This window comes from Perognathus longimembris, chromosome 28, assembly GCF_023159225.1.
Source record: "Perognathus longimembris pacificus isolate PPM17 chromosome 28, ASM2315922v1, whole genome shotgun sequence".
Lineage (NCBI taxonomy): Eukaryota > Metazoa > Chordata > Mammalia > Rodentia > Heteromyidae > Perognathus > Perognathus longimembris.
This window is the reverse complement of record NC_063188.1, coordinates 94,062,884-94,075,611: the sequence shown is the minus strand read 5'-3', so window position 1 is coordinate 94,075,611 and position 12,728 is coordinate 94,062,884. Positions and strand designations below refer to the sequence as shown.

At 42.0% G+C, this 12,728-nt stretch overlaps 1 protein-coding gene across 1 annotated transcript in view; it reads left to right on the top strand.

Moving 5' to 3' along the window:
* Positions 1-12,476, top strand: part of Mageb2 (MAGE family member B2) — a 43,854-nt gene extending 31,378 nt beyond the window's left edge. The window contains exons 2-3 of the mRNA XM_048336236.1: positions 6,316-6,351; positions 11,294-12,476. Of these exons, the coding sequence (XP_048192193.1) occupies positions 11,299-12,318 (1,020 nt within the window). The 5' untranslated portion in view covers positions 6,316-6,351; positions 11,294-11,298 and the 3' untranslated portion in view covers positions 12,319-12,476. The remainder of the gene's footprint in view (positions 1-6,315; positions 6,352-11,293) is intronic.
* Positions 12,477-12,728: the final 252 nt, after the last annotated feature.

Below are 12,728 nucleotides of genomic sequence, written 5' to 3'. Positions count from 1 at the left end.
AGTGTTTTTGCTATTCTAGGTCTTTTATTGTTCCATATGAATTTCTGGATTGCTTGTGTATCTGTAGCTTCTATTATTGATGATGTTCTTGTATCACCTTCCTGTGGTTGTACCTACACTATCTCTGTAATCTTATCTGAGTATATTGGAAACCGTGTTTACTGGTATTGGAAGTAGGAAATTCAAAGGGAATACCAAATTTGAGAGACACATGGTAAAAAAAGAGAAACAACTACAAAAGCAATACTTGCAAAACTGTTTGGTGTAAGTGAACTGAACACCTCCGGTGGGGGGAAAGGGGGGGAGGGAGGGGGGTATGAGGGACAAGGTAACAAACAGTACAAGAAATGTATCCAATGCCTAACGTATGAAACTGTAACCTCTCTGTACATCAGTTTGATAATAAAAATTTGAATAAAAAAAAGAAAAAAAAAAGAACATACACAGTAGCCACGTGGCCTACGCCAAAGAAAATTCACCTAGGACTTTAAATGTAATGTCAACATTAGACAATATGTCGACAGTTGACTTTTATTTTTCAAAACATACGTGTGGGCTACCATTTTAAGTTGAAACTCCTGGAATAAAAGAATCCTGGAATCCAGCCCGTAAAAAAAAAAAAAAAAAAGAAAATTAAAAAAGACCAGAGGTATGGCTAAGTGGTAAAGCATTGCAAAGAATACACCAGCCTTTAGCTTCAATTCCTACCACTGAAAAACAAAGAGAGGGAATCTAGAGATGAATCTAGGTGGTAGGTATAATATAAACTAGGCCCCTGGTTTGACCCTATCATCATAGAAAAAGGGATCTGTGGAAAGGCCTGCCATGTGCCAAGTCTAGGGTAAAAAATAAAGGTCAATAAAAAGGTGGGAGTTTTGGTACCCTTACCTACCATGGTCTAGGCCATGGGTCTAATCTCCAGCACTTAGACACCCAATAAACCAGGGTTGGTGATGTGGCACATTGAGTACTTCATCAATAATATGTTGTGGGTTCAATCATTAGCACATAAAAAATGAGAAAGGATACCCTCATGTTTGAGCTTAATTTCTAACATCACAACCAAAATTTAAATTAAAAGAAAAACAAACAGGATACATAGTTAGCTTGTTTTAGGCCCTGGGTTCAATCCCAAATATCTAAGATAAAGGACAAAAACTTTTTAGTCCAGGAAGGGCTCATTGAAAGAGTACTTACCTATCAGGTGTCCAAGCTCTATTTAAAACCCAGCACAAGAGGGGGTAAAGGGCTTAGGTATTGGTGCTAAATAAGAGCCAGGGATATATCACACTGATAGAACAGTAGTCAGAATACAAACCATTTTTGGAGTTGAAAGCCACATTCCTTTGTTGGAATTGAATAAAAGGCCTGAAAAATGCTAGGCAAGCAAGCATTTTTAACATTGAACCACACATCCAACCCTTTAATATTTTTTAATTTAACTTTTTTTTTCTTTTCTTTTCTTTTATTTATTTTTTTATTTTTTGGACAGTCCTGGGCCTTGGACTCAGGGCCTGAGCACTGTCCCTGGCTTCTTCCCGCTCAAGGCTAGCACTCTGCCACTTGAGCCACAGCGCCGCTTCTGGCCGTTTTCTGTATATGTGGTGCTGGGGAATCGAACCTAGGGCCTCGTGTATCCGAGGCAGGCACTCTTGCCACTAGGCTATATCCCCAGCCCCTTAATTTAACTTTTTACACTGGTAGGTATTGAACCCAAGGGATAGAGCATACTAGGAAAAGGATCCCCAACTGACCCACATCCTTCCCCCTCCCTTTGGCAGGGGCGATGCAAGAAATTAGAATAAGAGCCAGGTGCCTTCTAGACAAGTTCCTTACCCCTGGGCTACACTTCCCAAAACTACTTTTGCAGATGTGGGGTTTGAACTTAAAACGTGGCATAGGCCAGGCAACAACTCTAAAACTTAAACCAGGCCACTTTGTAGTTAGAGGATTATCCTAGGCAGGAGCTTCACCATTGAGCATCATTCCCAGCTCTTGTTTTCCGGGTAGGGAGGTACGAGAGATTAGGAAGTAACTCAAGAAATGTTAGGATAGGGCTCCATGCTCTGCACAAATTTTTTTGTTGGCCTGAAAAATGGCCATTTGTAAATGCTACGCTGTCTATTACAAACTCTAAAACTAGACCACGCACGGTTCTTTTGTTTAATCGAAGCAGGACTAGCAGTTGAAAACGGAGCCTTGTCACATGCTAGGTAAACCCTACAGCAATGAATGCCTGAGTGAATTTATTTTCTTTTTTTTATTTTCCTTTTTTGTGGTGTTGAAGATTGCACCCAGTCACAGAGGCATGACGGCAAGTACTCTTAACTCTGCCATAGACCCATTACCTTTTCAGAGGGGAGTGCTAGAGATTAGCCAAATTCCTGACAATGCTACATAAGAACCTACCAAGGAACTTTTTTGGAGTGGTAGGGATTAAATTGAGGAAGTGGCACATGCTAAGCAGGATATTTGTCACTGAATATGTATAATTATATTACAAAATTTGTTTCAGTGGTGGGAATTGAACGAGGGACTCGTACCGGGTAAAGAATGGCTCTATCTCTGAGTCACATCTGAGCCTTTTTATGTAGAGGGAAAGATCTGGGGATAGAAACCTGGATACGGTGCTTGCTAGATAAGCAATCTAGTCAGTCTGATCCCCAGACCCCCTGCCCCTATTTTCCTGAGAATGCTTCCCACAGGCCCTGAGGTATGTATGCTAGGTAATTGTCCTAATATTGATCAATATGCACAGCTTACTCTTTTTGGTGTGGTGCTAGGGATTAAACCCAAACCTCATACATGTTAGGCAAGTGCTCTGCCATATACCAAGTATCCATAGACCATTTAAAAAATTTTCAGTGGTGGGTGTCATCTCTGAGGCATGGTGCCGTTGAATCCAGAGTTTTGTGAGCACTATGCAAGGTTAATACAATGGAGACCACCACATAAATGTTTAGATATTGTAAGGAGAAATTTGCTAGGCAAGTACTTTGTCGCTGAACCAACCTTACTTAACCTTATTTTTTTCTCTAGTGGTGGTTTGAACTCAGGGGCTAGCACAAGCTAGAAAGCAGCTCCACCACTGAGCTACATTCCTAGCTCTTGTTTTTTGGGTGGAGATTCTAGAGAATAGACCATGTACGCTAAAACATCTAAGGCAGGGTTGACATGGCTTCACAACCCACCTTTATTCATTTTTACTATTTTTCTGCTCTGATAAGATTGCAAGTAGCCTGATACATTCTAGGCACATGAGTCGTATGCACAGCTGTCTGTTTTGTGTGTATTTGTCTGTGGAAATGAGACTTGAACTGAAATTTGTCACAGGCTAGACAAAGGATCCACTACTGAAACCAGATACCATGTCTTTTTTACAGATTTGAAGATTTAACCCAGAGCCTGACAAATGTAGGCAGGAGCTCTACCACTGAGTAGCATTCCTAGTACTAGTTTCTTGTGGGGGGAAGAGATTAAAACATAAGGTTCCATGTTCTCCACGTTTGGTCTCTTTTTTTCCCTGATAATATGAAGAAATTAAATTGACCTGTCATACTAGACTAACCTCCCCCAGCCCCCATGCCCACCCCCTCATCGCAGTGCTAGGGATCAAAATCAAGACTTGCTAGCAGTGAATTCCTGGACTCTTTTTTTTTCCATGACAGGGAAGATGAAACCAGGCACTGGATAATGACAGGAAAATGCTCTGTCACTGCTCCACATATTTCCACATATTTCTTCCTTTGTGGGAGATGAGTGCTAGAGATTCATCCAGGGTCTAGAAATGCTAAATAAGTATCATACCAGTGCACCAAACCCTAACTCAGTTTTCCTTTTTTTGAGTAGTGGGTATAGAACCTAAGACCTGGCACATGCTAAGCACAAAGTCTACCACTAAACATTTTACTATTATTATACATAAATATCACCTCCTTTTCTTTGAGTAATAGGAATTGAACCTAGTACATGGTGCATCCCAGGAAATTGTGCTACCTCTGAGTAACATGACCTTTCCTTTTATGTTGTGGGAAAGAAGTTAGGGACAGAAACCTGGCTCTGGTTCTTGCTAGGTTAGTATTTTGCTGAATCTCACTAGAACTCTCCTCCTTTCCTCCTAAGGATGCTAGATGGGACCAGGGTCTGATGTATGCTACAACCCATTGATTTTCTTTAGGCCTTTGACCTGGCACATATGTCAGGCAATTGTTTTTATGATGATTCAAGTTCTCAGCCCTTGATTATGGGCAGAGGAGTTGGTGTGAGTTCATTCTAATAAAAGTTACCAAACTGTGAGGCCTTTTTCCCCTTGTACTGGGGACTGAAACTCAGAGATTGGCAAGGGATAAGTAAGCAAGCCACATACACAGGCTCTCTTTTTGTAGTGCTTGGAATTAAACTAAGGGCCTGATAAATGGAGGGCAAACTTCTTACCACTAAGCCCTATTCTCAAAACCTTTTGGGTTTTGTAAAGTTGGGGATTGATCTCAAAACCAACATAAGATAGTCCAGGACTCTAAAATTTAAGCCAGGAATTAGAGTAATATTTTGCAGTCTTGGATATTAAACTCAGAACCTACCACATGTAGGAAGGAACTCGACCACTGGTTCTTATTCCTTGTATTTTGTGTGGGAAGCTGCTAGAGATGCGCCATGGAAAAAGAATGCTAGGAGAGGGCTCTATGCCATATAAAACTTTTCTCTTTGTCTTTTTTTATTTTATATGGACTAAAAGTGGTGTGCACATGCTAAACTAATACTTTATCACTCAGCCGAGTTCTAAGTCTTTCCCATTATTTCACCCCAACAGTACCAGCATGTGATAAAGATTAAAACTGGTGTCTTCATCTTTGAATTCAGGGCTTGCTGAATGCTAGACAAGGACTTTACAGCGCATAATGTACCCCCAAACTCTTTTGCTAAGATATACTCAATATTTCTTTTTTTTTTTTTTTTTTTTTTTTTTTTTTTTTTTTTTTTTTTTTGCCAGTCCTGGGCCTTGGACTCAGGGCCTGAGCACTGTCCCTGGCTTCTTCCCGCTCAAGGCTAGCACTCTGCCACTTGAGCCACAGCGCCACTTCTGGCCGTTTTCTGTATATGTGGTGCTGGGGAATCGAACCTAGGGCCTTGTGTATCCGAGGCAGGCACTCTTGCCGCTAGGCTATATCCCCAGCCCCTCAATATTTCTTTAGTTGATCAAGGGTGAACCCATAACCCACCTAAGTAATGGTATAGCATTGAATCAAATCCTCACACTTTATTGGTAGTGAGGAGCTAGAGAATGTTCTCTTGAGTACATGGTCACAAAAGGTGCCAAACCTCCAGGTTTTTAATTCTGTAATTGGGATTTTAAAATAGCATTGGAATAGGATATGCAAGTACTTTCCCAATAAGCCAACTGTTCAACCCTTTCTTCCCCGTTTTTGTAGTGGTGGGATCTATCTCAGAGTGGAACATGATAGGAAAGAGTTCACTGACTGAGTCATGTTACTCAGCACCTCTTTTTCTGTTGCTAGGAAGTGGAACAAGTGCCTGCTACATGCCAGCCAGGCTCCTTGACATGGAGCAGCATTTTAAAAACTTTATTTATTTATTTATTTGGTGGGAGCTGTGATTGGCACAGGCTAGGCAAGGGCTGTACAACTTCAGCCAGGCCTCAGATTTTTTTTTCTTGTTTCATAATGTTGGAGATGGAATCCAGAGCCTGGTACATGTACACAGGAGGTCTACCACTGGGCAACCTTAGTAGTCCTTGTTTTTCAGGTTGGGCTCTGCTAGAGATTTGCTTATGGCATAATGAATGATAAGAAAGGAGTCCATGCATAACATAATTGCTATTATGAGAAATGAAAATGGCCTGGTAAATGATAGATTAATGCTCTATCACTTAGCAGCTTCTACAGTTTTCCTTTTTTTCTTCCACAGTTTCCCTTTCTAGGTAATTAGAGATAGCATTATTTGAATTTTTCTGTCCTGGGCATGAGTAACAACACCTGGCATAAGCTAATCAAATATTCTTAGCACTGAGTCAGATCTAGGAACTAAATTAGGGTTTGTCACATGCTACTCAAGCATTGTACCAATGAGCTCTTAGGCTCTTTTTTTGTAGGAATAGGATTGAACACAGGAATTAGAGCATGACAGGCAAGTGTTCTATTACCGTGCCATAAGCCAGCTCATTTGTGGGGCTGAGTGCTAGAGATTATCCAAAGGCCTGGTAATATTAGAGATCCCTGATACTGAAACATATATTGCTGACTTTATTATGTATGTATGTATATATTATTTATTTGTTTGTTTATTTTTGTTTTGTAGTGGTGGAGATTGAACCCAGGAGCTGCCACGTGTGAGGTAGGAGCTTTACTCTTAATTATGTGGTATTTTGTTATAAATAAAAGCCACCACCTCCCATTGTTTCAATGGTATGGATAGAAAGTAGGGACTCTAGCCCAGAGCTGGTGGCTGACACTTGTAATCCTAGCTACTCAGGAGGCTGGGACCTGAGGATTCCAATTCGAAGCCAGCCTGGGCAGGAAAGTCCTGGAGACTCTAATCTCCAATTAATCACTAAAAAGCTGGAAATGGAGGTGTGGCTCCCTGAAGTAGTAGAGTACTTCAGCCATAAAGCTCAGAGATGGTGCTCAGGCTCTGAGTTAAAATCCCAAGACACATACCACCACACCACACACACGCACACACACACACACACACACGAGAAAATGTCCACATCTATAACCCTTTTATGCTTTTATGTGATGGAAGGATGGTGGGATGGAAATATGTTTCTTCCTAGGCAAGCTCTCTGTTGAGTCTAATCCCCAGAAACCTTCTTGTTTCCCCTGAAGGTGCTTTGTATTTGATCCAGAGCCTTGTTACGCTGTGCAAGTATCTTACCATTAGGTAACATTCATAGCATCGTTTTTGTGTTTGCAGTGTGTGTGTGGTGGGGGGGGTTGCTATGGATTAAACTCAAACCTGGCACATACTAGACCAGGGCTCTACCACTTAACTAATGACTTTTGTAGTGCTTAGTATATACCACTGAGCAGTACTCTAGTTTATTTTGTTGAGGAGGGAAATGCTTTGAATAAGTCTCGGTGGTTGGGTACATGTCAATATCTATAAGGCCCCGTTTCAATATTAAGCACCGGAAAAAGGAAAACAACCTGTGAGTATGTTGCCCTTGCCTACCAAGCCCTAGGGCCTAGATCTAGTTTCAAGCACAACACAGCCCAGTAGACACGACATGAACATAAATTGTTAGTATGCTTGCTAGGTTGTTGGTTCAGTCTGTATCACCTAAAAGAAAAATGTGGACTGTGGGTTTAACTCAGGGTTAGAGTGCTGGTCTAGCATGCACTGGACCCACGGTTCAATCCTAACCACCATAAAAAGGCCGGGAAAGTGGTTAGGTTGCAAAGGTTTTCCTAACAACTGCCAGGACTTGTTTTATTTCATTAACACCTAAGGAAATGGAGTTTGGAATTTAACTCAGTGTTTGCTTTACATGTGCCAGGTATGTGTGTTCACAGTCCCCTATCACAGCAATAGAGCAACAGTACTACACTAATAATAATAATAATGATAATAAGTAGGGAAAGGGAGTTCTTGTCTGCCATGCTTTTGGCCATGGTCAAAACTCTAGTGCCTTCCTACCCAATAAACAAAGTTTAGGAGTATTGCCCAGTGGTAGAGCTTCTGCTTAGCATGTTACATGCCCTGGGTTCAATCCCCACCACTGCAAAATAAAAAATATACTGGGAATATGGCTCAATTGTAGTATACTTATCTAGTATTGCTAGCCTTGGATCCAATCTCTAGCACCCATCCCACACACAAAGGGCTATGTATGCTGTTCAATGGTAGAACACTTGCCTAGCATATACTATGATTGTTTTTATTTTCTTTTGGTCTGTCACAGGACTTGAACTCAGAGCTTGAGCACTGTTCCTAAACTCTCATTGCTCAAGGCTAGTGCTCTGCCACTTTGAGCCATGGCTTCACTTCTGGTTTTCTGGTGGTTAACTGAAGATAAAGGTCTCACAGACTTCCCTGCCTGGGCTGGCTCTGAACTGTTATTCTTAGCCTCCAGAGTAGCTAGGGTTACAGGTGTGAGCCACCAGCATCCAACTTTAATTCTTGAGTACATTCTTCAGTATACTCACCACCAAAAATGCTTGGGGAGCAGCCCAGTAATAGAGTTCTTGCTTAGCTTGAACCAGGCCCTGGATTTATACTCCAGCATCTCTACTCCCATCCCCCCCCCCCCGGGAAAGAAACAGGGATGCAGCTCCATTGTAGTGCATTTCCCAGTATGCTCCAAGCCTGAGGTTTAATCCTCACCACTACATAAAAGGGTCTGGGGCATGACTAAACCAGCAAAGCCCTGTCCACTATGTGCCATGTTTGAGTTTAATCTCTATCTCCACAAATAAAGGATTCTGGGGATGTGCCTCATTGGTAGGGTGCTTACAAGTATGTACCAGGACCTAGGTCCAATCCCCAGTACCACAAACAAGAAGAGGCCAAAGATATGGCTCAATGATAAAACACTTGCCTGTCATGCACCAGGTCTCAGGCTCTACTCACAGGTAAAACAAACATAAATTGGAGGTGCTAGAGATGTGGCTCCATGTTTGAACTTTGCCTAGCCTATACCAGGTCCTGTTTTCAATACTCAGTACAGCAAAACTAACGAATCAAGAGCCTTGGGATCTGGAGCCCATGCCTACCATGCCCTATGCCCTGGTGCAAACTATAGCACCTCCCCCTACCTAAAAAAGAAAAATAAGGCCTGTGGTTCAGACTTAGAGCATTTTTCTAGCATATGAACCATCCTCACACAGTAAATTAGATAGATAAATAGGTCGATAGATAGACAGACAGACAGGTAAGGCTAAGTATGCATCTTAGTGGTGAGAGTAGAGGTCTTGTCTAGCATGAATGAGGCCTTATGTTATTTTCTAAAGAACTGGAAAAAAATGTATTGTGGATATGGATTAGTGTTAGAGATCTTGCCTAGCAAACCCTCACAAAAAGGAGTCTAGATATGTGTGGTGGAATGCCAGCCAACGTGGAGGAAGCCCTGGTTCAATCACCATACACTACACTATACACACACATACACACCAAAGAAGGCTGGGCATGTGGCTCAGTGGCAGGCCCTGGGTTAGATCTTCAGTACTGAAAGAAGAAGAGTGTGTTAAAGATGTGGCTTAGTGATATATAGGTTTGCCTAGAAAGCACAGTTCTGGCATTCATTCATTCCCAGTACTATGAGGATGGGAGGAGAGAGGAGGGGACAGGACTTGACTTCACCTCCAGGGTCTAAAGCAATTAAACCTTGCTTGTATCTGAGATCCAAATCTTCTGTTAGCAATAGGAAACTTGTGGCAGAGCTGACAACCTCAAATGGACTCTCATTTCCTTAGTAGATTGTCTCAGAAGGGAAAGGCTTAGTAGAATATGCCCATTTAAACATAGGGACCCAGTTCTTAAGATATGTCAAATATGTGACACTGAGCAACGATGAGGGGACCCTTTCCACAATAAAGAAACTACTTAGCCCCCTATTCCCACTGTGATACTTGTACATGATTGATTACCAGTCACTGTTTCCAGGTACTTTGATCCCCAAAAAGCTTAGGAAAGGACCATCACTTTGAATATCTCCCTTACCTCTTTTTTTATTTAAATATTATTGTAAGGGTGATTTACAGAGGCGTTAACAGTTACATAAGTCAGGTAATGAGTACATTTCTTTTGAACAGTGTTACTCCCTCCCTCATTTTCTTCCAGTTGTTTTTCCCCTCTCCCCCACACCCACCCTTCTTTGTAAAGTTCATTTCTAACATAGTGTCTAGTGAGTATCACTGTTGAATTAGTTCACCGTGTGTCCCACTGTTTCTGTGATTCCCCTTCCCTTCCCCAAATCAGATAAACTTAAATACAAGACAAAGGGCAAAGAAATAAAAAACAGGGCTGGGGATATAGCCTAGTGGCAAGAGTGCCTGCCTCGGATACACGAGGCCCTAGGTTCGATTCCCCAGCACCACATATACAGAAAACGGCCAGAAGCGGCGCTGTGGCTCAAGTGGCGGAGTGCTAGCCTTGAGTGGGAAGAAGCCAGGGACAGTGCTCAGGCCCTGAGTCCAAGGCCCAGGACTGGCCAAAAAAAAAAAAGAAATAAAAAACAGTGATAGAATTTAGTACCTTGGATATTGTATATATGTGTATGGGAACTAGGGAAATAAAAGGTAATACCAAAATGGAGAGACAAAGGATAAAAAGAAAAAACAATGCAACAGCAATACTTACAAAACTATATGGTGTAAACCAACTGTGCAACTCATGGTGGGAGAGGGAAATGGGTATGAGGGAGGGGGGAAATGGAGGAGGAGGAAACAAGTTGGATAAGAAGTGGCACTGTTGCTCAAGTGGTAGAGTGGTAGAGCACTAGCCTTGAGCTGAAGAGCTCAGGGACAGCGCCCAGGCCCAGAGTTCAAAACCCATGACCAATCAAAAAACAAAAAAAAAAACAAAATGTACTCACTGCCTTATGTATGAAACTGTAACTCCTCTGTATATCATGCTGACAATAAATAAATGAAAAAAAATAAAAATTTAAAAAACAGTGACAACAGGGAATAAACCAAAGGAAAAAAAGAAAGAAAAAAGATCCCTTACAACTCTTTATTTTAGCCCTAAAGGAAAGCCTTATTTGAAAATATAACAACAGTTGAGACAAAGGGGTGGTGCTAAACCTGATATAGAGCCAATATAAAGGAGCTGAAGAAGGGCTGTAGACCCCAAGTAAGTACAAGGCAGAAAGGACTTAATGTCCACTGAATTCCAAGCAGTATTGGGTGGTAGACTGAAGCTCCCAGAAATTTTCCTTCTCAGGAGTCTCAGAAAGCCTTAAACACAATTCAGAATAATGGGAGTGTAGCCCGTGTGAAGTTTCGAGTTGAAATGGTAATCTAGATAACTTGCAAGGTCTCAAACAGCATGACAAGGGGCCTCAGTGTCTGCTGTCAATGCTGTCAAGACAAGGCCAAACGGGCTTCATGGTTTCTCTATGGGGTCTTAGGAGACAGGCTGACGAGGAGGATAGAAGCCCAATGGATTCCAGAGCATTGCTTTCATGCAGACCTGCCTGGGGGACTGGCAGAGAGTTGGTTAAGGCTGAGAGCTCTCTCCTTAATGGAGGTCCTCATAATATCTCAGTTTGCCTTTCCGGCTGTCTCAGGCAACTTCCCTGCTACTCACGCTTCTTTTCTGCCCCTGACCACAGCTATCATGCCCCGGGGACAAAAGAGTAAACTCCGTTCTCGTGAGAAACGGCGCCAAACCCGAGATGGGCCTCCTCGGAATCTTGAAGATGCTGAGGCCACTACAGCAAAGGAAGAAGAGGCCACCTCTTACTTTTCTGGTGCCGCTGCTCCAAGCACCTCAGCCACTGGTTTTCCCCAAAAATCTCAGGAAGCGCCAACCACTACCATGGCTGCTGTAGGCATTTCACTCAAAAAGTCTGGTAAAGGTAGCAAGGGCCGAGAGTCAGAAGGTGGGCATTCCTCTAAGTCTGCGGTAGCCAGTGATAGAGGATGGAAAGACTTGCTAATGAGGAAGTCAGGGATGGTGATGCAATACTTGCTGCTCAAGTATAAGATGAAAGAGCCCATTCTGAAAGGAGAGATGATAAAAATAGTCAATAAAAGGTTCAAGGAGCACTTCCCTGAAATCCTCAAGAGAGCGTCTGATCGCATAGATCTGGTCTTTGGTCTTGAGTTAAAGGAGGTCAAGCCTAAGGGTAACTCCTATACCCTAGAAAGCAAGCTCGACCTCAGCACCAATGAGAATCTCATCAGTAACCTGGGTTTTCCCAGAACCGGGCTTCTTACACCTCTCCTGGGTGTGATCTTCTTAAATGACAACTGCACCACAGAGGAGGAGATCTGGGAATTCCTGAATACCTTAGGAGTCTATGATGGTTGTGATCACTTCATCTTTGGAGATACAAGGAAGCTCATCACTCATGATCTGGTGCAAGAGCAATATCTGGAGTACCGGCAGGTGCCCAACAGTGATCCTCCTCGCTATGAGTTCCTGTGGGGTCCCCGAGCCCATGTTGAAGCCAACAAGATGAAAATCATGGAGTTTTTAGCCAAAGTTAATGAGGCTGATCCCACTATCTTTCCATCCCATTATGAAGAGGCATTGAGAGAAGAGGAAGAGAGAGTTCAAAGTGAAGCAACAGCCTGCCGTAGCACTACTAAAGCCAAACCACGTCGTAAGGTCAAGTCCAAGAACTCTTCTTAGTGAGACCTGAGATAGAGTCTCCACCTTTTCTTAATGAAAAGGCCTACTAATTTTTGTTCTTGTTTTAAATTAGCAAGCCATTGATAAATATTTTTGTTTTGTAGTTTTCAACTGGTGTTCAATGCTTATTGAGAGTCAGAATATAAATGTTTGGCAAGTTTAGTGGTAGGTGTTTTTTTGTGTGTATGTTTGGAAATAAAGATGAAAATTCATTAACAAGCTTTGGTAATATAAAGAAAGCTAACATCACTGTAATTTGTAGATTCTTGGAAATGTGAAATGGCCACAATAAGTAGAAGATAAAGAAAAATAAACATTTAGCTCTTGTTTTGCCATATTCCACTTTGTCTTTCTTGTCAAACATTAATAATAGACATATACATAGATATGCTGATATTATTCAGGAATGT